At 42.4% G+C, this 27035-nt stretch overlaps 1 protein-coding gene across 2 annotated transcripts in view; it reads left to right on the top strand.

Moving 5' to 3' along the window:
- The window catches only part of Thsd4 (thrombospondin type 1 domain containing 4), a 590727-nt gene that overhangs the window by 459381 nt on the left and 104311 nt on the right, over nt 1-27035 (top strand). For both annotated transcript variants that reach the window (XM_047539595.1, XM_047539596.1), the window contains one exon: nt 25153-25357. In XM_047539595.1, the coding sequence (XP_047395551.1) occupies nt 25153-25357 (205 nt within the window). The remainder of the gene's footprint in view (nt 1-25152; nt 25358-27035) is intronic.

Raw genomic sequence — 27035 nt, 5'->3', positions numbered from 1 at the left:
CCTTCTGTGTGCTCAGAGGGGCCTCTGTCCCCCTTGGCCAGCTTCCCTCCTCCTGCCTCAAGTTGGAATCGCTCGATATTTTCCACTCTATGAACCTCGAACTTATGTCTTTGAAAGTTGGCTCTCAATCGTGTTCTTCCTTTTCTTCAAATGTGTTGCTATCTAACCACACTCCAAAGCTCCCCCAATAAAAAAGAAAACAAACAATCCAAAAGAAAAAAGGAATAAAAGACTCTTCGACTTTAATCATCACTTGCTGTCTTGACTGGTGCTTCAGACAAGCACTTCTTAAGCAAATGGATGAACACATGGATATTTCCAGGGAGGGGCGGGGGCATGGTAAATTGGCCCAGAGCTCGACTCAGGCTCGTCACGGCACCGCCTTTGATCTTTAATTTGAGCCATTCTAGGCAGGGTTCAGAACACTCTGAAAACACACTTTGTGATTAAAAAATGTGCGTTACATCAGCCAAAACATTTGTTTATATTTTACCCCCAATTTCAGGGTTCTTGTTTCTTGTCATGCTTTCCTTGAGAAATTTCTTTATGTAATTAAAGAGGTGTGAGTGTCTTGGGCGTGACTGTGCAGGAGAACACAAAGCTTGCTTCCTCCTCTGGAGACTGAGGCAGCTTCCCCCATCTTCCCGGGCACCCAAGGGCATGGCAGAATGAGCGAGTCCGCAAGGGCAAGTCCGCAAGGGTGTGGCAGAACCATCTTTGCCACACAGTAACCACAGCCCAGCCTGTCCAGGCAAGAAGGGGCCTCACAGAGATGTGACCCTCCAAACAGGGCCTCTGCTGAGGGATTTGAATGCAGAACGTGTGTCTCCATGTCTCCATGCCTGTGGCAGCAGGGCTTCTCCACAGAGGCACCATCCACCTTTCAGACTAACCATTCTGTATGGCAGAGGGTACCCTGTGCATTCTAGCTTGTCCAGCAGTGTCCCTGGCCTTCACCCACCAGATGTCAACAGCAGCCTCTCCTCTTACTGCATATCCAGCGTGGGCGAGGGAAAGGGTTCCTGTCGGAGTTTTGGGCTGGCCACGAAGTGAAAGCTATGAAATTTATTTATCAGAAATAATGACAGAAGACAGAATTATCTTAAAGGCAGGGACTTGACTGAGTGAGCTGTCCAGAAGGGTCTGGCTCTAACAAAGGAAGGAGCCTGTGCTTGGTTTATTTATATCGGTACAGATCAAAAGGGACCAGTAGGAGCTGCTTCCGCGAAAAACAGGATGGGGGGGTGGAGGTAAGCAAGCCATCTGGCTCTAGTGGGTCACTCCCACTTCCAATGCTTATATTTGAACTTTAGCAATGAACCAACACAGGATAACCACATGACTCAGGCGTTCTCGAACAATTCAATAATTGTGAGTCCCTGAGGCCAGATCCTCCTGGTTAATGGCTCAACTATGCTTGGTTCTCATACAAGTCATGGATGGCTTCCCTCACCCTCACTCACCACCAGGTGTCCAATCACAAATACCTCCAGACCTTTTCAAATGTCCCCTGGGAAAGCAAATCTCTGCCACTTGAGAACCTCTGCCTCGAATGAACTTGAAAGAGGATCCCTCTGAGTAGAAGGCAGGGCCTATGAGATTCAGGCAGTGGGCACACAGCAGGATCGCCTGTGGAGCACTTAACCAAGTACTACGGCCAGACCCATGCCAGAGCAAGTAAGTCAGAGTCCTGGGGGCAAGGCCCAGGCATTCGTGCCTTTGAAAGCCCAGCAGAGCAATCCTAGGACACACTCAGTGTTGAAATCTGGGAAGGCAAGGCTGGCTTCATGACCCCCATTCACAGAGAAGTAGGGTTGGGGACATCTCAATTCATTAACAAGGGAGTCATGAAAGAAAGGCTGAGAAGGACAAACAGCCCTGCTGAGTTCCTGTGTACACTGTTCTGTTTTCCTTCATGGTCAGAACTCTTGAAGAACTGTATGCTCTTTTCTTCAGGGACAGCAGGGAAGGAAGAGCTGTGAGACTGGGTGACATCTCACAGCCGCACTATGAGAGCAAAGTCCTACAGGGAGAGAAAGGCTCTTGGAGATTTTAAAGGGAAAAGTAGGTGGAGTCTTTGATGCCTCTGGGAATAAAAGCAGGCAGAGACAGACGGGAGGAAGTGGTCTTGTGACTCAGTAGTCAGCTCTTCTTGGTCACTTGGTTTCCAGTTGATGGTATAGGAAATAGTGTCAGCAGTGTTGACTTGGGATCTTGTGGGGACCATCAGCTTCTTCTATCACTCATCATATGCGTGCCAAAAGGAGAAGAAAGGTGCTCTTGTGTTGTCTTTCTAGGTTTCCTACACAGGAAAATATGTCCCAAGTCCATTCATTTTGCAATATTATTTTTACTATAGCAGGAAGAGTGTGTGCTCACTTCCTAGCTCCATATCTTACTTAATGAAAGATATTAGAGAGGTGAGCTACTTCACCTCTCTGGGCCTCAGTTTTCCCATCTGCAAAATGGGAATGACAAGCATACCTATCTCACCAAACTGTCAGAGAAATTAAATGAGATAATTCATGACATGCATTGGGTACAATACTCTCTAAATCTTAGCTACTATCATTAGTTTGGCCACACCATCCAATGGGTCAAGAAGTCCTGTTCTCTGTTCCTTGGAATTGCTATTTGAAAAATCTACTTTCCCGTCCCTTTTGGCATTGTCTAAGTCTGTGCTCCCAGTCACCACCCCTGCCCCAAAATGTCTGCCTTTCTCTGGCATCCAGCTGAACCTCTTACCAGGTGTTTTAGGATCATGTGAGTCCTGATTAAAGTTTCCAGGGTTGTCTGCAGCCAACAGGCTGAAATTCAAACACCACATGGGCTGGACCTGCTTCTTTGGCTGCCCAGTGGTCCCCCAGCCTGTTGGTTTGGTTTCCCATGACGGGAGAGTGCTGACTGGCTTCCCTCACTGTGTTTTAAATGTCTGCGTGTTTTCAAGTCACTCTGAGTGTTGGTCGAATGAACTTCTCTGTCCACAGTTTACATGCTTTGGACTGAAGTGTTGCACATTTTTTTCCTGTTATGTTTTAAAGTGTTGTTTTCCCAGCAAATGCTCTAAGTTATTTGGAAGCATTGCCTGGTCCTGATTAATTTCTTTTCTGCATCTCACATAGGACCTTGTTTGTTTACACTAACAAGAAGCCTGCACTAACAACTGACACGTGATATTTTCCCGACTACACAGAGGCGGATGATGAAGGCTAATTCCCAAGCGAGAGGAAGTTGCTATCCAGGTTCTTTCAGTTCTGGTTGAGCCCATTGTGGCCACAGGCCTCCTGAGAGACAGACCTTGTGAAAGGCAGTTACTCTATCACAGGTCTCCCGAGTTTGGCTTCTTACCCCATAGCTTGTCCTTTTGTGGGGGGTTAAGAGGGGATAGGAAAGGAAAGAGGATATGAAGGAGGAAAGCAACTAAAAGACCAACTGTCTTGAAACCAGACTCTTCAGTACTTCAGGGCACTGGTTGACCTTCAACTGAAAAATGCTTCCAAAAATATTTTGTTGCATTGTTCTAAGAGCCAGAGTCTTCAGTTTCTTATTTTAAGTCAATAGTGGTCTACTGGGTATGCAGATGACCATCCCCAACTTTGGGAATGATACTTCTAAGGGTGAGGACAGGTCTAATTGGGAAGCACTGTGCCTTGACTTAGAAACAGGGCTTCCTGTCTTTTTTTTTTTTTTTTTAATGCATTTCCTTTTTTAATTGACACATGGCAATTGAACCTATTTATAGGGTATAAGGTGACATTTCAATATGTGCATACAATAAGTAATGATCAGCTCAGGGCAATCAGCATCTCACCCCAGACATATATCACTGCTTTGTATTAAGAACATTTAGAACCCTTTCTACTAACTGTTTGGAAATATTCATTAATTGTGGTTGACCATTGTCACCCTATTGTGCCATAGAACCTTAGAAGTCATTCCTCCTATCCACCCATACCCTCGTGCTCATTAGCATCTTCTTCCACCCCTTCCTCTTCCACACCCTCCCAGCTCTGTAAACCATATTCCATCCCCTCCTCTTTGAGATCAACTTTAGTTTCCACACATAAGTGAGAGGGCATGGTGTTTGTCAGTTGTATTTCTTTTGAAGGGACAAATTTTGATTCCTTGACCAGATAGCTCACTTGGATAGTTATATAAATTATTAATATTTATCTTCCAATTAGCTTGGTTTCCTGCTGGGTATTAATAATCAAATTGTGAACTCATTTGTCTGTTTCCCTCTGCTTGACTGGGAGGTAAATAACTGAAAGGAAGTTCAGGCAGCACCATGGATGGGGTTTCACAGCAGCTAAGCCCCATCTCATCCCACCTCTGCTGCTTCTCAGCTCCCCAGCTGGGGAAAGTTATTGGACTGTGCAAATGACCTGTTGAATGACAGGATTGTAGGTACCACTCTGCTGGGTGGTCACAAGCATTGAGTGGGACAGAGTGAGTGAAGCACCTGGGGGACAGGGGCTTGGCACACGTAACCCACGACCGCAGTGATGAGGAGAATGGTTTGTGTGAGTTCTTTGAGAATCTGGAGTCTTGTGTCTGCATCACCAGCTTCTAGATCAATCTCTGAGGATGAAAGTGTCTGAGAGGAGCACCTAAGCATCAGGCCATACTCTCTCTTCTCCCCTGTCTTTGGTGTGAGTATTTAAAGAAGCCTGTGAACACACACAAGACCCAGGGCGCGCCCAGCACTTTGACAGTAGCTGGTCAAGTGACATTCTTAAATCCCCCAGATGATTTGGGAGATGGGGTCTTCCCCAGGGAATCCTTCACATAAAGGACCGGATCAGAGATGAGCCCTGAAATGGGGCCTGCCTCACTGAGGGAGCAGGAGGAACACGTTGAAGAAAGTCAGTCCACACGAAAGAGCAAAGCTTGCCTCAGAGGTCAGGGAAGAGGGTCTTGAAGGAGAGGATGCAGCAAGCTGAAGCGGGAGGCCATTCCATGTAAGCTGTAGGGACACCTCCTACGGTCACTCTTGTGGGTGCCAGTGTTAATTCGGTTGCATCATGCCGTGTGTTTACTCTTCTCCGTTCTGACTAGTGACTCTCTAAGAGCCTCCAAACACCACCCCAGTGACAACTGTCCTAATGGCCCTCAGCTGGGCTGCGGTTTGCTCACTATTGTTAACACACAAAAGCTCTAACCCATTAAGATGGCCACTTGCTTCCTGCCATCGCATGGCCCTGTGCTCACCAACATTTGATGCTATTTAAAGCCCCTTCTTTACAAATATGCTTTGGTCACATTTGTGTAGAGCCCATTAATTAAGGCCAGATTTGAAGCTCTCAGAGCTGTCACTTCCATTAACTGACTACAGGGAATGTAGGACTTCATTTTTCCGGAGATAATTTGGACATCGGAGAAAAGCCAAGATCCTTGTGTCCCCATGGCATTTACCTTGACTTCCAGGATTCTAATGAAAAACCTTCTTAGACAAAAAGGGACAAAAAGACTCTTTCATACAAGCCATTAACATTCTCTGCCAGGCAGGAAATTTATTGAGTGGGAACACACACATACACGCACACACACGCACACAGACTGTATTTGAGGCACCCTGGAAAATGAAAAGCTATCTGGGAAAAGTAATCATGTGAGAAGATGGTCTTGAAGATAGCAGCTGGATTTTCTGTGAAAGAAAAAAAAAAAAAAAAAGACCAGTTTACAACTCTCCTTTGCTAGAAAGCAAGAGAACTGAGTGTGTTTTCTCTTGTGTCTTTCTCTAAAGGGAACACGTTGTGGATTGGTTGGAAAACATGATGTAGTTACCAAATGCTTTAATGAATAGTGAGTCAAAAACATACTATGCAAAGATTGCCCATTATCAAAGAAATAGAAATATCAATTTCTTTCCCAGTGGCATGATTTGGAGCAAGTATGATTCTGGAGATGATACTAAAAAATTCAATCATAATGCTGAAGAAATTTAGGTTATATTAGATGTTGACAATATGACACTTTTAATGCATGCATTTATTTCATCTGACTTTTGAAAAATCATGAGATAGGTGCTAATATGATCATTTCATAGATAGGGAAACTGAGGCTTAGGCAGACTTAACAGTTTGCCCAAGGTCACAGAGCTGATATATAGCAAGTCACAACCAGATCTCAGTGAGGTCTGTCGGCCTTGATGTTCCTGCTCCTAACCCTTCCTTATCCTGGCACAATGGAAACACATGGACTTTGGAAGCAGACCAGAGTTTCTGTCCTGTGACTTTCAGCAAACTGTTTAATTTTCCTGAAACTTGGTTCCTTAATTGAAGTGAAATAGGAAAAAATAATAGCTGCTTCATGGGTTAGTGTAAGGACTAAATAAGGAGAAACGAAATCCAGAAGTGTCAGCTTAGGAGTGCTCTGCACCCAGCCCACCCCTAACCCACACCCGCTCTTTCACTCCATTTCAGTTCTTTCTTTTTCCTGACCCTGGACTGAAGCTCCCACCACTTTCTGCCCCATTGTCCCTCCATTCTCAGCAGCACAGGGAAATCATTTTCTGTTCCACACTCCCGAGCACTACCTACAGCTGAGCCTTTGACCCTCACCCCTGATGGTGGGCAATCCCCCAGGAATCAGCCACTTCCAGCTCCCTTCTCAGGTTCCCATGACATCACCAAGTCCACAGTGGACTGCGGGTCCAGCAAACCCTGTCGTTGGGGGATTTCTCATGTGTGAGCAGGTTCCTAAGAGAAAAGCTCTGAACCCAGTGGATTTTCTCCCTCAGAATTACTTTCTAGGTTTAAGTTGTATTTCTTAGACACACTTTGGAATTTCCCAGCTTGAATTTCCTGGAGGTTGAATAAACAAGAAGAAGGACGATTATTAGTAGAAGCTTTTCAAATGTAATCCATGGGCTATTTCTGGAAAATATGGGCCCCTCAGGGCTCTCTCAGATACTTGAACTTTTGGATTCGGAGCTGAGGTAGAGGAGGTAGCAACTGGGTGAGCTCACCGATAGCACTCTGAAGGTGACTGGTTCTCTTGGGAGGGAGTCAAGGATCACTGCTATTTTCAAGTCTGAATGATTCCTTTTAACCATTGTTTATGGACCTTTGACTGCTCATTTACTTTCAGGGCACCTGCACTTAAAGTTTTAGATCAAAACTGGAACACTTTTTGTAAGCTCATGGCCCACAAATGACGGAGGCAGGAGATGGGAAGCAAACCTTGGATCAGCAAGCTTTCCTTTATTCTGCAGCGAGGTCCATGGGTCAGTCACGGGAGGGCCCATTTTCTGGATATGGGGCTGGCCACCAACTACAGAAGGAGTCTAGGTTTTTGTAGTTTCATTGGAGTCTACAGATGTGCAGTTTGGACAGTCAGGGGCTAGTTGTACAGGTTAAAACTTTAACTTAGGAGGGTAATTGTAAAAAGGTTCAAACACATTTCAAATCCAGACCCCAAGGGATGAGTACTCAAATCTTGCCCATTGTTTTACTTTCTCCGGGATCCATTGTTTCCCAGAGTTTTAGTATTTGCTGTGCCTCCATTTAGGACTAATTTGCGATGGGAGAAGGTCAAAGTTCAGGGCCCAGCATTCAGTATTTGCCTTCTTCCTTCAAGATGCACTGGGGCTTGGAAGAGGTAAATGTTTGCTTTTGGTGGAGATGCTGGAGATGAACCTGGGAAGTGATGAAAGTTTGCTTTATCCCCTCAGGGCCCATTGTTATTGGGAAAAGGTGCCCTGGTAGAGGTTTAATATTTGGCCAATTTCCCCTCTCTCCTCCCCAGCTACACTGTTCCTTCATTTTTCTTGGGGAGCTATTATGGGAATATTATTTTCCATAATTCTCCTGTTTTCATAAATTCTTAAAGCATTTGACTTTCAAAACAACAGCTTGGGTTGTATACAGGAAAACACAGTTGAGGTCTGAGTCTTTGGAAGCCCCCAGTTTGGGCACAGCACAGGAAAGGAAGGAAAGGAGAGCGTGGAAGACCCCCTGCCAGGGGAGGCAGAGAAGAATTCAAGAAGTGGAGGACAAGAAGCAAGAGGTCCCCTCTCAATGCAGGGAAGATGAAGTCCTTGGCACCTTCGAAGAAGAAAAATGTCAGTAACCTGGTGAGGGTGACAGCCTGTGGCAGAAGGCTAAGGGGGAAGTGATGGAGTGAAAGTCGATGCTTGCTCAAGTTTTTGGCAGTGGAGAGGGTAACAGTGGACGTGGTAGTTGCCTGTGCTAGTGGGGAGAAGGGAACGGGGTGTTAGTATTCTATGGGTATAGAGTTAGATTTACAGGATGAAAAGGTGTTATGCAGATGGATTGTGGTGGCAGTCATTCAACATTTTGAATGCATTTAATACCACTGAATTATACATGAAAAATGGTTAAGACAGTAAGCTTTATGTTATGTGTATTTTAAAGGTAGAGGTTGTATCAATATAGTGCTACCACGAAGGTTGGGATTGTCACCTCTTATTGGGGCATTTGAAAGGAAGAAGCCAGGGCACAGTTTGGCCTTATCAGCTATTGGAAATTAATATGGCTTAGTCTTTGGGACTGTGCGTGAAATTCTAAACAAATTTTTGACCCAGAGTTTAACTAGAAATTCTGTGTCGATCAGAATAGGTTATGTTATGCTTGATTAATAAACAGTGACAAAATATTTGTGTCTTAACACAAAGGGATTTTTTTTTTTTTCTTATACTAGTTCAGAAAAAGCCAGCAAGGGCTCTGCTCATCAAGCCCCTTGGGGACCCAGGTTGTTGGAGACTCACACATGTCTTAACAGGAATGCTCTTTCCAAAGGAAGTGCTATGGGGAATCCAAGTACATAAAACAAATTTTTAAACATCACTAATGTTTTGTTAGTATGAATTGATTTTTATTAAAACATTAACTTTTAACTATTATTCAGGCAATTTGTGAGCAAGTATTATTTTGCCAAATAGAAGCTGTAGCACATGGTTGTAATCCCAGCGACTTGGGAGGTGTAGGCAGGAGGATCACGAGTTCAAAACCAGTCTCCACAACTTAGTGAGGCCCTGAGCAACTTAGCAAGCCCTTCCTCTAAATAAAATATGAAAAAAGGACTGGGGATGTGACTCAGTGGTAAAGTGCCCCTGGGTTCAATCCTTGGTACAAAAAATAAAAATAAAAAATTAGCAAAGGGAATATGGAAAATTATTTAGATGCCTCAGTATTCAATTTGCTTCTGAATTTTGCCTCAGTTTGCATTTCTTGAGGAGTTCTTGATTCACGATGTAAGTGGTATACAGGTAATCTCTTGGATTAAGTAAAATGGGAGCAGTTTGCCCAGAGGGCTGCACAAAAATAGAATCAATATGGTGATGTCCCGAGTGTTGTCCTTCAGCAGGTACTGTGGTATGATGTTTATGATAGTTCTTCATGATAAAAATACATTTAAAAATACATTTTAAAGATCATGAAGACATTAAAGCAGAACCTTGGATACTTTGAAAGCCACTGACCTTTCTCATTTAGCAAACATATTTTGAGGGTTGAATTAGCCCCAGTGAAGTTTTCCAGGAAACAGCAGGCTGCCAGCCAGGTCTAACAGGATTTGATGATTACCTCTATGTATCCTTCCCTCTCTCCCTGTCTCTCCCTCCCTCTCTGTGTGTGAATGTGTGTGTGTGTGTGTGTGTGTGTGTGTGTGTGTGTGTGTATGTGTGCGAGCGCACGCACACGCGCGTTGTGTGGTACTCAGGATTGAACTGTGGTCCCACTTGCTACACTCCCCAAACCCATCATGTTGTCTTCTACTCAGAAATCTTATAATTCTAGCATTCTATGTTTAGTGAAATACTTGCAAAGAAGGCTGATTTTACTACATTACAATCATAATTCTTCTTAATATTACAGAAATCTATTATGAAATGAAATTTCACAGCTATATTTTCTGAAAAGGATAGATGTCTTTCATTTTAGGCTCACTTTTATTTTTGCTCTGGTGCATTTAAGTGATGTTAATTTAGAATAGAGAACTCTGGTCTTCAACAAGGAGACATAGCAGCTCTTACTAATGCACACTGGTACTTGTAAACTCCAAATTTAAAAGGAAATCCAAATTCGATCTTCATAGCCAGCTTGGTCGAACCCAGTGCCACTCTTCATTGTACTATGTTCCCTTGATATTTTAGCTTGTTAAAAAGAAAAAAAAAAAAAAAAAACTGGTTCAATTTGTCAATGAGTCAGAGCAAAAAGGTAGACAACACCCTCACCTATGCTGATTGACATGGTTTTCAGCTAATGTAAGAAGAAAATCCTCTTGCAAGTTACCATCTGAATAGCTTTGTAGCAAACTTTTAGCAAAGTTTGGCAAACTTTTTAGCAAAGTTGGTGATGGTCACAATCACCAACGTTTTTGAGGCAAGGACTTTCCACTGTTCAAGTAGACCCTTCCAGCAACTTTCTCTAGCAGTTCAGTTCATTTGTCAGCTCAATAGCAATGCCTTGGTTACTCATGGAACCCACAGGAGGCATTGACAACTCAAAGTCAATATTCTACAGCAGCTTCTATAAGTTATAAGTTTATAGCCTGCCCCTGCTCAAGAACTCTAGATGTTCCTTTATCTTAAAGGGAATAGGCTCTTTTCCTAAATTTAAAAACATGGGTTGAACATATTGAAAGAATATAGTGATTTTGTTGCAGCCTTTAACCTTATGCAGAATGCAGCCTCAAAGAGGCTTGAACCTCAGAAGGGGGAGCTCCAGAGTTGCTAGGATGACTCCAATTAACCCAAAGAGAAGATGGTCCTTGGGAAATCCAGGCCTATAAGTTCATAACACCTTGAGTTTTGATTCCCTTCTGACAATCAAAGAACATTCTGGAGGATTTAGGCACAGTGAGCCACCAGACAAAATTGAAGTTATCCAAAAAAATTTAGAGTCCTAAGCCCTTGGGTGTGCAATGGTGAGAAAAGCATTTTTGTCCCCCCTTGTTGCAACAGGAAGAAATGTTTGGGGGAGGGTTTCAGGCAGCTGTGTGGGCAATGCACAACAGGGAACTCAAGGCCTCTGGGAAACTGGCATTTCCTGTTGAGTGTAAAGGGGAAGGCTGTGATGGTGGTGAGATGACTCCTTTCCAGGAAGCACCAGGAGAGAGCAAGCACTCAGAAGGCACCCAGAGTCCCTTCCCCACTCCCTCCACCCACCCAGGCTGCTGGGTGCATCTCTTCTCTTGGAGTCTACTGTTCACCACCACCTGCCCTGTGCTCACCCATTAACCTTGCCTCTTTGGCTTCCACCTCTGCTTTAAGTTTGGGGTTCAGATCCTGGTGCTTGGTTCTGTGATCTCACTCAAGTTACTTAACCTTTCTCTTTCCTCCTCTATTAAGATGGTGGTAAATATTCCCACCCCATTAGATCTTCAACAAATACGTTTCCTTTCTTCCTCTTGCTTTGCTTGGTGCTAGTGAGCATCTCTGTAGAACTCTCTGAACAATGAGAGCAGCTTTACTTGTGGGGTCCAAAGAGATCAGAGACCATCAAATGTCAAAATTGAATCTTTGATTCTTTTTAACTCTGGCTCTTTTTTGAACTAGGGTTTGTTTTACTCTGCTAGAGAAATGCTTTTCTTTTTTCTTCCATATCTGTTGCCACTCCACATTCTTTAAAGTGTACACAGGCCATTCTTTAGCTAAATAACATTCCAGGGCAGCTATTGTTTAAGCTAGGAATGGATATCATTTGTTTGTGTTTCTTGGAATTTGTTCTCGATGTTATCTTGAACTTGACTTTAAATAAAACATAATATGCAGTGAGTTCCTTCCATGTGTCAGATGCTTCTTACAAACATAAACACTCATTATCCTTATGAAATAACCCAGTGAATTCAGAATATGTAATTAATAATTACTATTGCTAATTAATAGTTATGGTCACTTTAACAAAGTATTTTTGCTCTCAAAGCATATGGAAGTGGGATTACTTTCAAAACTTGACATTCACTCAGTTATCCACACCTGGGGTAAGGCTTTTCCTTAAACAACTATAGCCCCAGGCACTCCTTTCCAACTAAAATCAGAGACAAATATGTGCATAATGCCTCAGCGGAAATAATCAGCTTGTTTAAGTGACAGCTGACATCAGGAAGCCTTTTGAGCCAGAGGAATGACATGATGACAGCAGCATCTTAGGAAGATAAATTTCACAGCCACATGCAGGATAGATTACCTGAAACCACCACATTTAGCCTTTCTTATGCTTACACATCTGGGGGGCATGATTTAAAAGCTCATAAATATGATCTGGATCTTAAAGAAGGGACTGGTGAAAATTAAGAATTTCAAGGTTCCACCAAAAAGGTGAAGGATCAGTGTTTATCCAAGTGCTTTGCATGTCCTAAATATTTATCCACACAAGTGCATATTGTTAGTATGTGGTCACTTGGAAACCATGTCTGGGCATTAGATCTGCTATTGTCCTACCTTTTGGTTTAAAGCTGCAAGAGAAGGAAGATGCTCTGGCAGCATGAGCATTATTCATCTGGCCGCCACCTGACTTATTGTTATGGAACACATTGAGTTTGACAGATAACCCTGTTCTTAGCCATCCTTCAAAAGAAGCATGAAGGAGCCTTCGTGTTTAAATATTTCAGCCAAATTTCTTCCTTCTGAGAATGCACGAAACACAATGTCTTTATTTCTTAGTGAAATAAGTATTCATATTGGATGCGTCTATGGTTCAAAAAGAGAATAAGAAGGAATTATATTTATTTAATCTCTTATTCATTCTAGCCCCAAATTTGAGCAAACTTTTGAGTTGGGTAATAACATCTCCCAAGGAACCTGGTGCTTTTTCTTGAATCGTAAATATTTCCCAACTTGGAAAACCAACAGTTTCCATTCCCAGGAACACAAATGAGAAAAATTACTACTATTTCATGTGTAGCCACTATTTCATGTGTAGGTAGTTTGGCACCTAGGAATTCATGATGGGAGGAAGGGTGTACAGATATCCCTTCACTTGGGTGAATGGACACTGCCTAGGTCTTCAGGGAAGTTGGAAAATAAAGAGATGCTGCAGAAAAGGCTGAAACAATTCAGTTAGTCCTTATGGAAAAGGAGGACTTAGACTGGAGTAGGGCCCATCAGGAGGGGCCTTGGGGAAAGCCAGAGAACAGCCAGGAGAAACAATCTGTTGTATATATCCCTTGATCAGCTGCCTATCAGGCCTTATTTTTACAGGTAAGAAAGAGCTTCCATTGTCCTCAAGGACTGTACAAGGAGAAAGAGGAAGGCCCTTCCTTCAAACCCACATCACCACTTTTGTGTGAGCTTTGACATATGACCTTCTCTGAGCTTTGGTAAGATAGGAATAATATTTCCCTGCCTCCCAGGGTTGTCAAGAGGATTAAACAGGATAATATATGTGAGGTGCTGAGCACATTGTAAGTGTTCTAGCAAAGAGCTGTCTTATATTCCAGAGGCTTCCTACTGCCTACATCCCTGTGAGATGCTTGAATCTCTGCTTGCATCTGATTTCTAGCTACAATTTATCTAAGATTGTGTTCCAACATGCCCTAGCTATGGGCTCCATCTAACAACCTCCCTTGCTGATTCCAAAATGAATAGACCCCTGTTCCACTTTTGAGGCTTTCCATAGCTGGCCTCCAAGACAAACCAAGAAGGACTAACAGAAGACAGTACTTATTTTAAAAAATAGAAAGGTAGCAAAGTTATATGAAATCTCTGGAAGTCTTGATCACTATCATCTCAGAACATTATGAAAACACAAATAGATTGTAGCAATTCACCTGTTACAGCTTTGACTTCAAACACTACTCAAGAATTGTGTATAAATAGAAGTAGGACTTCAGGGGACAGTGCAAACAGACCAGCCTGCTCTGTTGGTGTGGAAGTGTATGTACCTTGTGTGAGATAAGGGATCCCATGGCCAGATTGCCAAGGAATGGGAGGCTGAGAGAGGCAGAGGCAGACTCAAGGAGAATGAAAGATATACCAGCCCCTGCTCTGTACTGTTTCTGAGTCAGGTACTTTATCTGCATGTTTCATTTAAGTCTCACAAGAGATTATGAATTAGCCTTGAATGCCCTTGTTTTATAGGTAAAGAAAGTAAGGTTCAGAAAGTGTCGGGTGCATTAGGGATGCTCTTAGGTGAGCAGCCACAGACCTAGAAGGACAACTTATGGGGGGGCCATCACAGAAATTTTTATTTCAGATTATGGAAATGGAAAGGGAGTGAAAGGAACGGAACCAGGAAATCTAAAGACAGAAAATTAAGTGTAAACCTAGATGTAGAATTTCAATGGAGATTTGGCAGGGCTGCGAACAGAAAGAGGTTTAAGTCACACAAGCAAACTTCAGATTCAAGGTTCATCTTTAGCAACCCTCGCTCTCACTTCTCAATGCCCCCCCACCATCTCCGACTTTCTTTCCTGCCTCCCTTCTCTGTCCCTTTCCTCTCAGATTAGCCATCACTTCTTGCAGCCTTGGTTTCTGCCAATCCCAGGCCTGGGGGTTCCATCTTCCACCTCGAGCAGTTTATCCAAGGATTTTCACAGTGGCAGTTTGCTCTCTAAAAGGAGTTGCTGGGTTGATTATAGGATAAAACTGTTCTCACCTCCTTACAGGAACACAGTAAGAGAAAAGAAAAGGAGACCATTAGATGTGAGGAAATAGTAAAAATCTGCCTCCAAAGAATCAGGAGGGCATCTCAGTGTCATGAGAAGGAGTCTCCAGGCAGGAAGTTGGTCCTCTCTGCCAACTTGGAGAAGTCCCTTCACCGCCTGGGACCTGGTTTCTCCATCTGTAAGGCAAGGGACTGGAGCTCCAGAGCATTCCCCCTCCAGGACAGGGATTCTCAGGAGACTGTGAATGTCTTCTCTTCACCTCTGCACCCACGAAAACCCTCACAGGCAAAAGGCATTTTTCTTTTCCGTGTGAAACCGTCTGGTTGTGTTGTCTTTGTTTTGACTGGAAGGGGAGCTGTTATCACATGGGAGTTGGGGTGCAATTTGAGAAAAGGAGAAAGAACATACAGTAAACAAGAAGTGACCTACAAGGTCAAATGACCCCAGATTGCAGCAGCTTCGGTCTTCCAGGAGCATATGAACAAGAAAAAATTTATTTTAAATTGACTGTCAGGAAACCCATAAAGAAGCACAAAATCTCCCTCATAAACTTCTCATTGACCTGGAAGTGTGTATAGTGATGGGAGTTAGCTCTTGAGCCAAGGATGGACAGAACTAGGCAAGTTCCTAAGTCTCCCTAAGACCTGGGTTCTTAAAAAAGAGGATTGCTGTGGGATTTAAATGATGAGGGATAGAATGTCCAAGCAGTCCTGAAACTCCATAGTATAAGAGTAACAAAAATGACTCATAGCTCTGATTTGCTGGATGCTTTATGATTTACTAACTCCCCCTTTTTTAATACTGTGTCTTCAACCTACCAGAACCTCTGTCCCATAAGCAGAGAGGTATGAGAAACATCATTTAAAAATGAGGAAACACACTCTTGGAGCCAGTGAGTAACTTGCCCCAGACCATTCAGAGAAGATGTGATATAACTGGTACTAAGACCCACATCTTTTGGTCCAGAAAGTTCTGGACTATTTCATTTACCTTTTAGCTATTTCCAGATGACAATAATCTGGAATGAGAAAGGGGCTTCCTGCTGCAAGAAGTGACCTCTAACATCCAGAGGGGAAACAGCGGAGTCCTTTTTTGTCAAGTGGAGCTACTTAAACATAGAGGGTGACAATCCCTCACACCTCAGAAGATTTTGGGGTCGTCTATAGTCGAAGTCAGTGAGCTGTAGTCTGTCTGGCAAACCTGACAGGTGAACCAAATCTAGTATTGAGCCAAATGAAGCTGTCACCTATTTATGTAAATAAAGTTTTATTGGCACAGCACAACCACTAGCTCTCCTGGTGACTTTCATGTTACAATAGCCAGACTGAGAGGTTGCAATAGAGACCACATGACAGCAAAGCTTAAAATACTTCTTATCTATCTCTCTGTAAAAGAAGCTGGCCAACCCTTGGATCTGAGCAATATTTCTTAAGCTTGGATGTGCACAGAAATTACCTGAGGATGCTGTTACAATGCAAATTCCAATTCAGTAGGTCTGGGATGGGACCCCAGATTTCTAAAAAGTCTTGAGGCGATGCTTATGTGACTGGTCCCTGACCATACCTTGAGTAACAAGGACCTGGAAAAGATGAAATAATGCTTATTACTTTTGATTTTAAAAAAAGAAAAGGAAACTGAGGAGTATAAAATATACTTTAGAAGGATTCCCATCCAAGAGCTAAAAACAAAAGTTTCTGGTTTTAGAGGAAGGTTCCAGTGAAAGAAGGAGAGCAAGAGAACTAGTATGACTGAATTCAGTGAATGAAAGAATGATGGTCAAGATCCACATTCAGACCCTCTACCCCACTGTGGACCTGGGGGGCACTGATATTCTTCCAGGTCCCAGGACATTGACCTCAGTCATCTACTTCTTCACCTGCAGTAGACTATCCACCTTCAGTCCAGTTCGTCCTTCCTTCAGCATTAGTGTGCCTTTGCCCTCCGTTCTCATCCCATCTCTCTGGCCCAGCCCCTGTCACTTTGTACCCATCCTAATGCAGTTGACCATGTGCTTCTCAAACCCTAGTCTCTTCATCTCTGGGCCACCATCTGTGTCTGCCACGCACCTTCTGAAAACAGCATTCAGCATGCCATCCTCCCACTTGAGAGTCTTAGAATTCAAAACACTGTGCTCTCGCCAGCCTTCTCTCTCGTCCTCTCATCCCAGAAACTCAGCTAATCTATCAGCTCTCTCTGGAGATCACCCAGTGACATCTAAAAAGCCCATGCAGCCCCCAGTGTTGTGATTCATTTACATAGATTTTTAAGTGTTTTCTTAAGCTTTCTGGAAATAAAAGGCCTGCATATTCCACCCACATTTTTAAAGTTTCATAAAAACATTTTAAGAAATGATATCTGCCTTAACATGGCAGTAACTTACACATAAGAACACCAGGATTATGCAATCAGCTGAAACTCTGGGTCTGCCCTTCCTCTTGTGTTTCTCAACAATCATCCCTTTAAATGTTCAACCGCTGTTTCTTGTCCCTAAATGAATTGTTTAGATGATGACCACTTACAAAGGCTTATAGGTGCCATCTTGTGGAGAAAAATGCAAACAGGCGTGTTTGCGGGTGGGCCATGTGGAAAGGAAATGACAAGGATGCCCACAAGCATCTCCATCTTTAACTTAAGGTCTTGGGATTCACCTGGTCCCCTGAGGGCCTCTGACTGTGAGCCAGCCTGTGGACTCATACTGCCTGCACCCAGGAGGCCCTGTGGAGTGCAGAGAGTGTCCCCATTCTCCTTTCTACAGGAAACTACCTAGTCCTGACCCCTTAGCAATCCAGACTCACAGCTTCTAATAGACCTGTCCCACATGGGTTTTCCTGGTGCTGGCTCCTCCTGAGTCCCTAATAAATTATAATACAATCTGGTCAGATACTTTATGGTCTCTTTAAACAGAGTAAAGTTCAGTGAGGAAGATTATGAAAGGAAATCATTGGAATTTTAGAGTTTAGGATAGCCCAACCCTTGAGGGAAAGATGACCCGAGTGGGAAGGAAAGGGGTGGTAATTCTTTTACAGAGACAAAAATGTTTGCCTGTCAGAGATCCTTTCTTCAGATTTCTAAAAATTTCTGCACTTGATTCCTTTTATCCTACAGCAGTGCCAATATTTTCTTCCAGTTGAGTTGCTTGGTGAGGAGCTATTCCCTAATGAAGTAGGATGAGGTACTGAAATGTAACAACCATATGCTTGATTAAAAGCAGATCACTAGTTTCCAAATTGCCTTCATTAGAGAAGCCAAAATACCTTTTATCCCATGGACCATTTCTTCTCTTCAAATGAATGACATTGTCAGTTTTTTTTCCACTGATTCCTGGTTCCAGTTTAATTTTGTCTACATAAAGCAAATTTCCTTGACTTTAAACATGGCAGTATTCTTCACATCAGGGCTTTATCTCTTTCTTTCCAGAAACAATTTGGCACCAGAGTGATCTTAGAAATGATCTAGTTCAAAGAGAAAAATGGTCCTGTAACTTTGATCTCTTGGTTTCTCAAGCAGCAACTCTTCATTCAACAAAATATTCATTAAGAACCTACTATGTGCCAAATACTGTGCTATTTCCAGTACATAATCCTACTTACGCTAAAGTTTAAGGCAATCTTAGAGAATTCTAGAAGTCTACTGGTAGTAAGGAAATATTTTTTTTAATTGGACGATTAAATGTTACTAGCTCATTAGCTTCCCTGACTTCTACAAAGACTATTTTCACACTTCTGTGAAATTATCATTGTTTCAAAGCCTTCTGGGGGATATATTGTGTGCTCCTGGATGTCAAATGAGCTATGGAATAAACGAGAACAGTGGCTCTCACTGGGTGGTTTTGCTCCCACAGGGGACATTAGGCAATGTCTGGAGACATTTTTTTTCATACGGAAGGAAAAATGCTAATATCCAATAGGTAGAAGCCAGGATACTGCAAACATCCTACAACACGTAAGACAGCCTCCACAAGAAGGAACTTTCAGAGCCAGAATGTCAGCAGAACTGGAGTTGAGAAACCCTAGCCATGCGGAGGAAGAGCAGGCAGGAAGGTGAGACGCTGGGCTTCCAGACCCTAGCTGCCTTCTTTAATCAAAGATGTTTTGCTTTTCTCATTGTATAAGCTCTTGCAAAACTTCTGCGTGAAGTTTTGTTTGAAAAGGATGATATTCCTACTTTAAGAAGTTGAAAAGCACTATGATAGAAGCTGATAACTCTGCATTGTTTTATGATTAGTAATTGGAACAAATCAAACTAGGCATAGATGAGACAGGATGGGGCACTCAGAGGTAAATTGGCAGCATCTAACTGAACCTCAATCTTGGCTTCTCAGGACTCTGGACCCACGTCCCTCTCCACATTTGCAATCTATAATGAAGTGATTTGATTGTGTCCTTCTTCCATTTAGACCAGAGGTTGACAACAGTTTTCTGTAAAGGGCCAGATCATAAATGTTTTAGGCTTTGTGGACAATACTGTCCATTTTTAACTATCCAACCTTACCACTGTAGCCCAAAAGCAGTCATCCAAGCAAACAAATGGGAGAGTCTATGTCCCAATGAATCTTTATTTACAAAAACAGATGGTGGGCCAGATTTGTTCTGGAAGCTGTGGTTTGCTGACCTCCGATTTCATCTGTTGTTTGTTTCACCTTCTTGTCTGCCCTGCCTAACCTTGCATTGGCATACAGTTGGGGTTGACTCAGGAAACATTTGCCAAACAATGCTGAGGTCAATCGTACAAGGCCAAATACTAGAAGGTTCTAATGAGAATAACAATTGGAAAAAGATCCATCTAGTACTACCCAGGAAGTTACTAATTCTCTACATTGAACATTTAGGTTGCTTCCAATTTTCCATTATTCATAATACTCTGATGCACTCCTTTATAGTGAAATTGTTGGCCTTGTTTCTTATCATTTTCTTAGCATGAATTCGTAGAAGAATTGATTGCATCAAGCAGTATATATTGCTAAATTGCTTTCCAGGAAGGTGCTATTGATCTACATTCCCAACAGTAACACGAGAGAGATATTTATCATATGCAAAGGATTTCTTTCAACAGAATGTTATGAATAGAAGTTTTGGCCTCCATATGTATTGCCATGAATTAGCTCACCATAAATAAAAGTAAATTGGTGTTAGCTACGAGTCATTTTAATATTCTCCCACACTGTTGTAATGGCATGATTGTTAATGCATGTTGTATTACCTGTCAAGGTCATCTAACTAGCCAGTCGAGGTTACCCTGGCTCATGTGTTCATGCAGAACACACAAACATCTGCTTCCCATTAGGGAACCGGACCTCCACTATCTGCCTGGCACCAACCTCCCTGCCATGATGGACAGAGGCCTCCTCCCTACGAAATTCACCACCAAATATGTCATCCAGATTACTCATTTCCCTCAGGAAATTTCATTTAGGTTAATTTTGGCACAAAATTGGGGGTAATTCTTAAGTGATTTCTTCTATGATGGCTTATAACATGTCAAAATTTCCTACAACTTATTGCAAAAAAAATCACTAGAAAAATATTAAGGATATATGATATTTGTCAATCACCTTTGCAACGGCAAGAAATACCTCTTCAGAACTAAACTACGTGGTGAGCAAAAAAATATCAAATGAGGTAGATCAGGGAACAGATGTTCTTTCTGGCTTTTCTCAGTACTATTAAGACAGGAAGAGCATAAACTTCTTGCCTTTATGGTCAACCATGGCTTTTTTCCTTTCTCTTTCTTTCTTTCTTTTTTTTTTTTTTTTTTTTAATCTTCAGACTTTTCCCAATTCATCCAAATGGAAAATTAAGAAGTAACAGAAAATTAAAATGCTATATGCAAATAGGGGCGGGCCCAGTGATTACATGATAATGATATTTAATCAAATCTATGAAGACAATGATAACTAAACCCAGCATTTCCTGAGAAGCTACCATAGTGAAGCATTCTGCTCTAAGTACTTTCCGTGTTTTCCTCATTTGATCTTTTCAACAGTCTGGACAGATAGATAGTACACTATCCCTAGTCACATTTTTTTTAAAAGTAGAGGCTCAGAAAAATCTCATTGAGATGCCCAAAGAGGCAGCATTTGCAAGAGCCAGTACAACAAACTGGAACTGGCAGACTGTAGTGCCAAACTTTAGCACCACTGAAGACCCTTTGGTGGTGTCTTTGAAAGAATTTGAAAGTAGGCAGCCATTATTAAGTCATTACATCAGAAGCTAATTGATCAGCCTTCTGATACACAAACCAAAATTCAGGCCAGATTCAATTTTGAATATTGTGCCTAGAAAGATCTGGAGGGTGGTAGGACTGTTTTTAGCACCCCAGAGGGAAGTGACCCATAGAGCATCACGTGGCAAGTCAGAGACTGGGACAGGACTACACCCAACCTTCTGGTTCCTGGTCCATCATTCTTTCCATCATTTCAAATTGCTTTTCCTACTAAATGACATCAACTGCACTTATCAATTACATAGCAGTGTACTGGAAGAGAATGTCAGCTGCTTTAAAGAAAACAACATAGCATATAATCCATGCATGTGATAATATCCATAGAACCATACACCCAAAGAAGTGCATATAAAAACTGAGATAATCCAAATAAGTTCTGATTTTGAGTTAATGGTTTAATACGAATGTCACTGGTTTACATCATTTAGACCATGCCATTAGGTTATAAAATAAGTTATAAATTAAGGTAACAGGAAGATGAGCTAAAATATTTATTCACTATGTGTAGAGTATAATATTAAAATAGAGTGGGAGAGATACACGATGTGTGTCTCATGTGTATCTCCAGGTTGGTCCTTCTCAAGACTAGAAGAGGTGATTGCAGAGTCACTTCCAGCTAGGCTCTCCCCAGGGCTCTCTGGCAACAGCGCTTTGAACTTGTACTCTGCACCTAGGTCACTTCCACATCTGCTCCCTCCACAAAACTAGAACCCTCAGCGTGACCACTAATTCTCTGACTTCCAGTCTTTACTTAATGGTTAAAATTGTGGGTTTTGGTATGGAATCAGGCTCCCCTTTTCTAGCAGCATGGCCAAGAGCAAGGTACCTAATCTCTGTCCTAAGTCTTAGTTCCTTATAGCTTTTAGCATCTCACAGACTGCTTTTAAGATTAAATGAGAAAGATAGATGTTCAGAGGACCTTGGAATATATAGTTAAGTCTCTGTGAACAACATGACAATGTTGAGGGGAGGGAGGAGGGGGAGGAGAAAGGCTCCCTCCCTCCTCTCCTGATCTATGGGTCACCAAAGCCTCTTCACTGTGTGTCCCAAACTTCTCTCAAACCCTCTCCCTCCATCCCCATTCCCCTAATTCAGGCTGAGATATTGCACCCTCCAGACTATATGACTCATTAACAACTTTCTAAAGGAAATTCGATCTTCCACCAGCATGGCATAGAGAATGCAGAGTCCTTGTTGCCTGATGGCTTGTGGTTATCTATGTATATGTCTAATCATCAATAAGACTCAAATTCTCAAAGGCAGGATCTATGTCTGGTTCAGCTTGGGAGTCCCCAGATGACTGGCCTGGTGTAGCCACTTAACACTGTCAGTGATAAAATACATGTTACGTGTTTAGATCTTGTCATGGTTGGCCTTTCTTATCATTCAGCCCAAAGGTAATTTCTTCAGCCAATCCAAATTATATCTATATCTGATTCAATTCTTCATCATACAATCCTTGTAATAGCCCTGTGCAGAAAGGGACCATTGTCACATATGTAATTTGCCTGCGGTCTCAACTAAAAAATAAAGGTCTTAAAAACATGTTGCCTTCCCAGTTGTCATTCTGAAACTAGCCTTTCTGCTTTGTGGAGTGGATATGGGTACTTTGTAAGTTCATAGCAACTCAGTCTCTCAGAGGCCTTGGCAACCACTAGAACACTCAAAGGCTGTTTCCACACTTCAGGGACATTTGCTTACCCCTCATCTGACTTCTGTTTTGAGAAGCAAACCATGGGTGCTCAGAGTCCAGCTGGGCTCCGAGGAGACAGGTTGTCACTGTTAGATTTTGGCATCACTTGTGGGGCCGCACCCTTTCCTGAAGCCAACTTCCAGGATGCAGGACATTTAGTAGGGAAAGTTGCTGAAGCCCTCCCTCCCCATGTCTAGATTCATCCAGAGTGACCATATAGTACAGGAAATCTGGTGCAGGATCCATCTGACTCCGCACAGTATTTGAATGTAATGTCTGATTCACAAGATCAACTAACATTTTGTCTGTGCCTGTGGTTGTCTAAAGTGATGCAGGTTTATGTGATTTCCTTGTGATGATCCCATTCTAACTGAATTGGGACCAAGGGTTGATGTAATATCTGTTTCAACTTTGGTGACTCCTGTTCATTTGTGAAATATCCTCTATATCCTATCGACAAGAGAGAGACTCACTCAACTGCCTATTCACACTCCCCCCATTAGGTTGGACCCCCTCCACCCTGCAGCCAAAGTCACCATCTGTAAGTCTGAGCATGGCCCTTCCTCCCTTTAGACATCCATAGGCTAAGATTCTAATTCTTCACCCTGGCAAACAAGATACTTAATTCTGCTGCATTCTTCAGCCTCATTCCATCCCTCCCAATGGCCCTACCCTTTTTCCTTGTCATTCTGTAAGCATGCTTGCTCTTGACTTCTCTGCCTTAAACACATATGCCATGAGAATGAGCTCAAGCTAGGACAAGTTGGGCCCAGGGTTAGCAGGAATGGCCCAGAGGTTGGGAAAGGGGAAGAGAGTGAGCTGCTGCCATACAGTGCAAGAAGTGAGTGCTGATTGACTCTTCTGTCCATCTTCCCCATCCATCACAGTAAGAGCCATCTCCTTAAATAAGTTAGAATCTTGCTTTGTCAACATGGATTCTATTTTACCAAACTCCTGTTGGTAGTGCATCTCCTTGTTTCAAAGTAAAGGAGAACCAAGGCAATGGGGGTATGAAAATCATGCATGGAAGACATTTTCCTTATTTTCATGTTCAAATGTATATGGGGCAGGGGCAAGAAATATTTGAGGGAGGAGAAATACATAGCCTAGATGGCATTTTGAAAGGCTAATTGAGTATGGATGAACATATTGAGATGATGTTCTGTTATTGTCAGAAATAATGTTTTACAGAGAAGCTATTTGTGAAGCAACACCAGTTATTATTGATGGATTGATGTGCACTTAGGAATATGGAAGCAATAATGCAAAAGTACAGTGCCTGCAGAAAGATGTCAATCAAACATGAAGTTAGAGGGGCAAGAATGAATGAGCATCTTTTGATTTGACCCTGCCTACATTGTTTGACCTGTAAGACCCACATAAACAGACCCGGGGTTGTTTAATCAAGTCTAAAGTGGGCTTTGGAGGGTTTGATGATCATGTTGTCCCTCAGAATGGTCTGATGATTACTCTTAGAACTCAAGAACCAAGACAAGGCTGTGAGTCAGAGAACATATGTCTCAAGTTTTAGAATGATTTCAAGCATCTTTCTGTATCCCCATAAGTCAGTGAATAATCCTGTAATCCCAATATTTCATCATCCAAACTACATTCTGCTTACTTCCATCTGCCCATGGAAATGTGACAGAATTCTTTGCTCAGACCATGAGTCCCAATTTTGGGTTCAGGAAACATGATCATGAGCCCTGTGGAATGAGCTCCAGAGGTGGAGAAAGATTCCATGAAGATTATTCCATTCTGTTTCTAAGTTTGATTTTTTTTTTAAATGCAAAATAAAATTGTCCCAACAGGAACACGGGGGTGGGGGTGGAAAAAGCCAAAAGATCTTAAATGAGTAATGGAAACTCTTTTGGGGGATAACTCAGGAAAGACAGAGTTTCTTTAAACAAGACTGACTATACAAAGAGCTCTCCATTATTTGGAAGCTTACCATCCTGTTTGTTGGTGTTTCTGGCCTTTTGCTCTAAGAAAAGTACTTTGGGGTAACCAAGCAAAATTCCTGCAGCTTAACTTTCCAGAGCCAGTTATCAGTGAAGATTCAGATCTCAGACTGCTGAATTTCCTAAAAAACTGGGCCAGGGAACACAACTTTGGGATGGGATACTTTGCTATGTATTTGTTGTGTCTGTAATTTGGAACAGAAGATTTGGAGGCCAACCTCAATTTTAAGTTGGTCCTTATCATGGTTCCAAAAAGATTCTCCATTTGAAATGTACAGCATAGAGCATCTTTGGCCCTCCCATAGTCCAGTAGAAATTCGCAGAACAACTTCACTGTCCAACCTGTAAAAATAGATTTCTAGGCCCTATCTCCTCCCTATTTTTCCCCCTGTGTTACTTTTCTCCTGCCCACTTACCACCAGAAAATGTACTGTTTTATTCACTTCTTTATTGTCTGTGGCCCTCACCCTGCCCTTGGAATGTACATTTCAGCAATAGATAGGAAAGGCAGTTCTTGCTCAGAGTAGGTACTCCGTGAATATCTGTTGAGTGACTACAAGCATGAACTTGCTTATCTACCAGTGCAAGGATAGCAGGAAGGTCAGTTTGATTCCTACCAATAGATCTTCAGTCATCCCTCTCCCTTCTGCTCCCGGTGCTCCCGGTACATGCTACAAGAATCTCTTTTGTCTTACCTCTTTGCAGAGCATTGGCTGTGACGACTACCTAGGCTCCGATAAAGTCGTGGACAAATGCGGGGTATGCGGAGGCGATAATACAGGCTGTCAGGTTGTGTCTGGGGTGTTTAAGCATGCCCTCACCAGCCTGGGCTACCATCGCGTTGTGGAGATTCCCCAAGGAGCCACAAAAATCAACATCACCGAGATGCACAAGAGCAACAACTATTTAGGTAAGTGTGGTCTTTTTCCAGAGGAAACTATCTATTGCTGCAACTTGATATATTCCTTCCAGGGTGGTGAGATGGACATGGTAGTATCCAGAGGCCTTGAGACATGTAGAGAGTTCCACTGAGGAACCCCCAAGTCCATCTGGCAGTCCCAAATGATAAAGAAAGGGAAAATCCGTCTTGCAACTAAATGTAGAACTTCGACACATTTAAACCAGCCTTTGTTCCTCCTGAGAGAAACATGGTTGTGAAGTGGAAAACAGACTACACTGACCTTCTGAGATGTGAAGGGCTCTTTATAGAACCAGTAGGTCTGTGGATCTTTCTTCTGTTGGGGATCAAGGTGACCAGAGGCCACAGATTCTGGAGGTCTAAAGTCAAAGTACTTTTCTTTCTTTCTGCTTCATGTGCCTGGGCAACAGGTCTCTTACATTAGTAGTACGTGTATCATCTGAAGAGCTGTAGAACTCTTCATTAATCATGTTGGACAATATCATCAGTACTAAAAGGCTGTTTTTAATCTACTCTCCTACTAAAGGAGATCTTCGTTAATATTTACTTCCGGGTTTCCAGGCCATTTGCATTCCTTCCAGTGCAAACCAGTCAAAGAATTAGTTTTTGCTGATTTGCAATTCATGTAAGCTTGTACAAATTAGAGAGATAATATAAGGAAGCCATTTTTTAATGTCATTAAGTGAAAAGCAATATTTTTATTTTTAATTATTCATTGATCAGGAATTTATCCAACACAAATTATGTGCCAGGCAATATTCTTAATGCTTTCCATGTTTAAAATCTTGAACCCTCTCAACATCTCTAGGAATAGGAGCTATTCCCAATCCCATTTTAAAGATAAGGAAATAGGCACAGGGAGGTTATTGGAACTTACCAAGATCACACATCCAGAAAGAGGTGGACCCGGGATTCAAATCCAGGCAGTCTATTTCCAGGTAGGGTTGTCTAAAAGATGATACCCAGGAGTAGTCTCAGAACCTCAGTTCCACTGGCACACTATTGGGCATACAACAGTTGAAACAGTTGAAAGACCATTAATTTTGCAACTTTCAAGTACCAGGATCACTCCAGAAGATCATTCCAGACCCAGGACCACCACCATATTCTACACCCCCTCCTTCCCCACCCAGCCAAATGCAGTCAAAGCTAACTCCAAAGCTAACTTGGTTTTATTGGTTGGAGGAGGAAGGATGGCAGATGTGTCTTTGAGACAAGCCCAATTAAAGCAGAAAACTATTATATTTGCTCTGGCAAATCCAGGAGCCACCAAAGTGACAGAATGCCTAGTTTCCCAGTGAGTGGTTCATGTTATTTTTAATAGCACAAAAAAAAAGTCTTTGTGTGTTTCCTCATTTCTTTTGTACTTTTATGAGATCATATCTCCATAAACATCCTGTCTCCTAGAACGGAAATTGTCCTTCCTGGGATGATTTGAAGTGTGATTGTATTCAAATGCTCCCACAAACAATGCCGCTTTTGATTAGCTTTGTGTTGTGTTAGCAAATTTTCCCTGGCCGTACTTAGTCCTATTCCATAAGCACTTTTCAGGTTGTACACTTGAAGACAAAATAAATATTCTGAGAGACTATCCACTAGGTGACTGAATGGACACAGCTCTCGGGCCCTTGGTGTTTCCTTCTGGAATATGTGAATCCGAATCTTCACC

Source organism: Sciurus carolinensis, chromosome 2 (genome assembly GCF_902686445.1).
Source record: "Sciurus carolinensis chromosome 2, mSciCar1.2, whole genome shotgun sequence".
NCBI classification, from domain to species: domain Eukaryota; kingdom Metazoa; phylum Chordata; class Mammalia; order Rodentia; family Sciuridae; genus Sciurus; species Sciurus carolinensis.
This window is presented reverse-complemented; position numbering and strand designations above follow the sequence as displayed.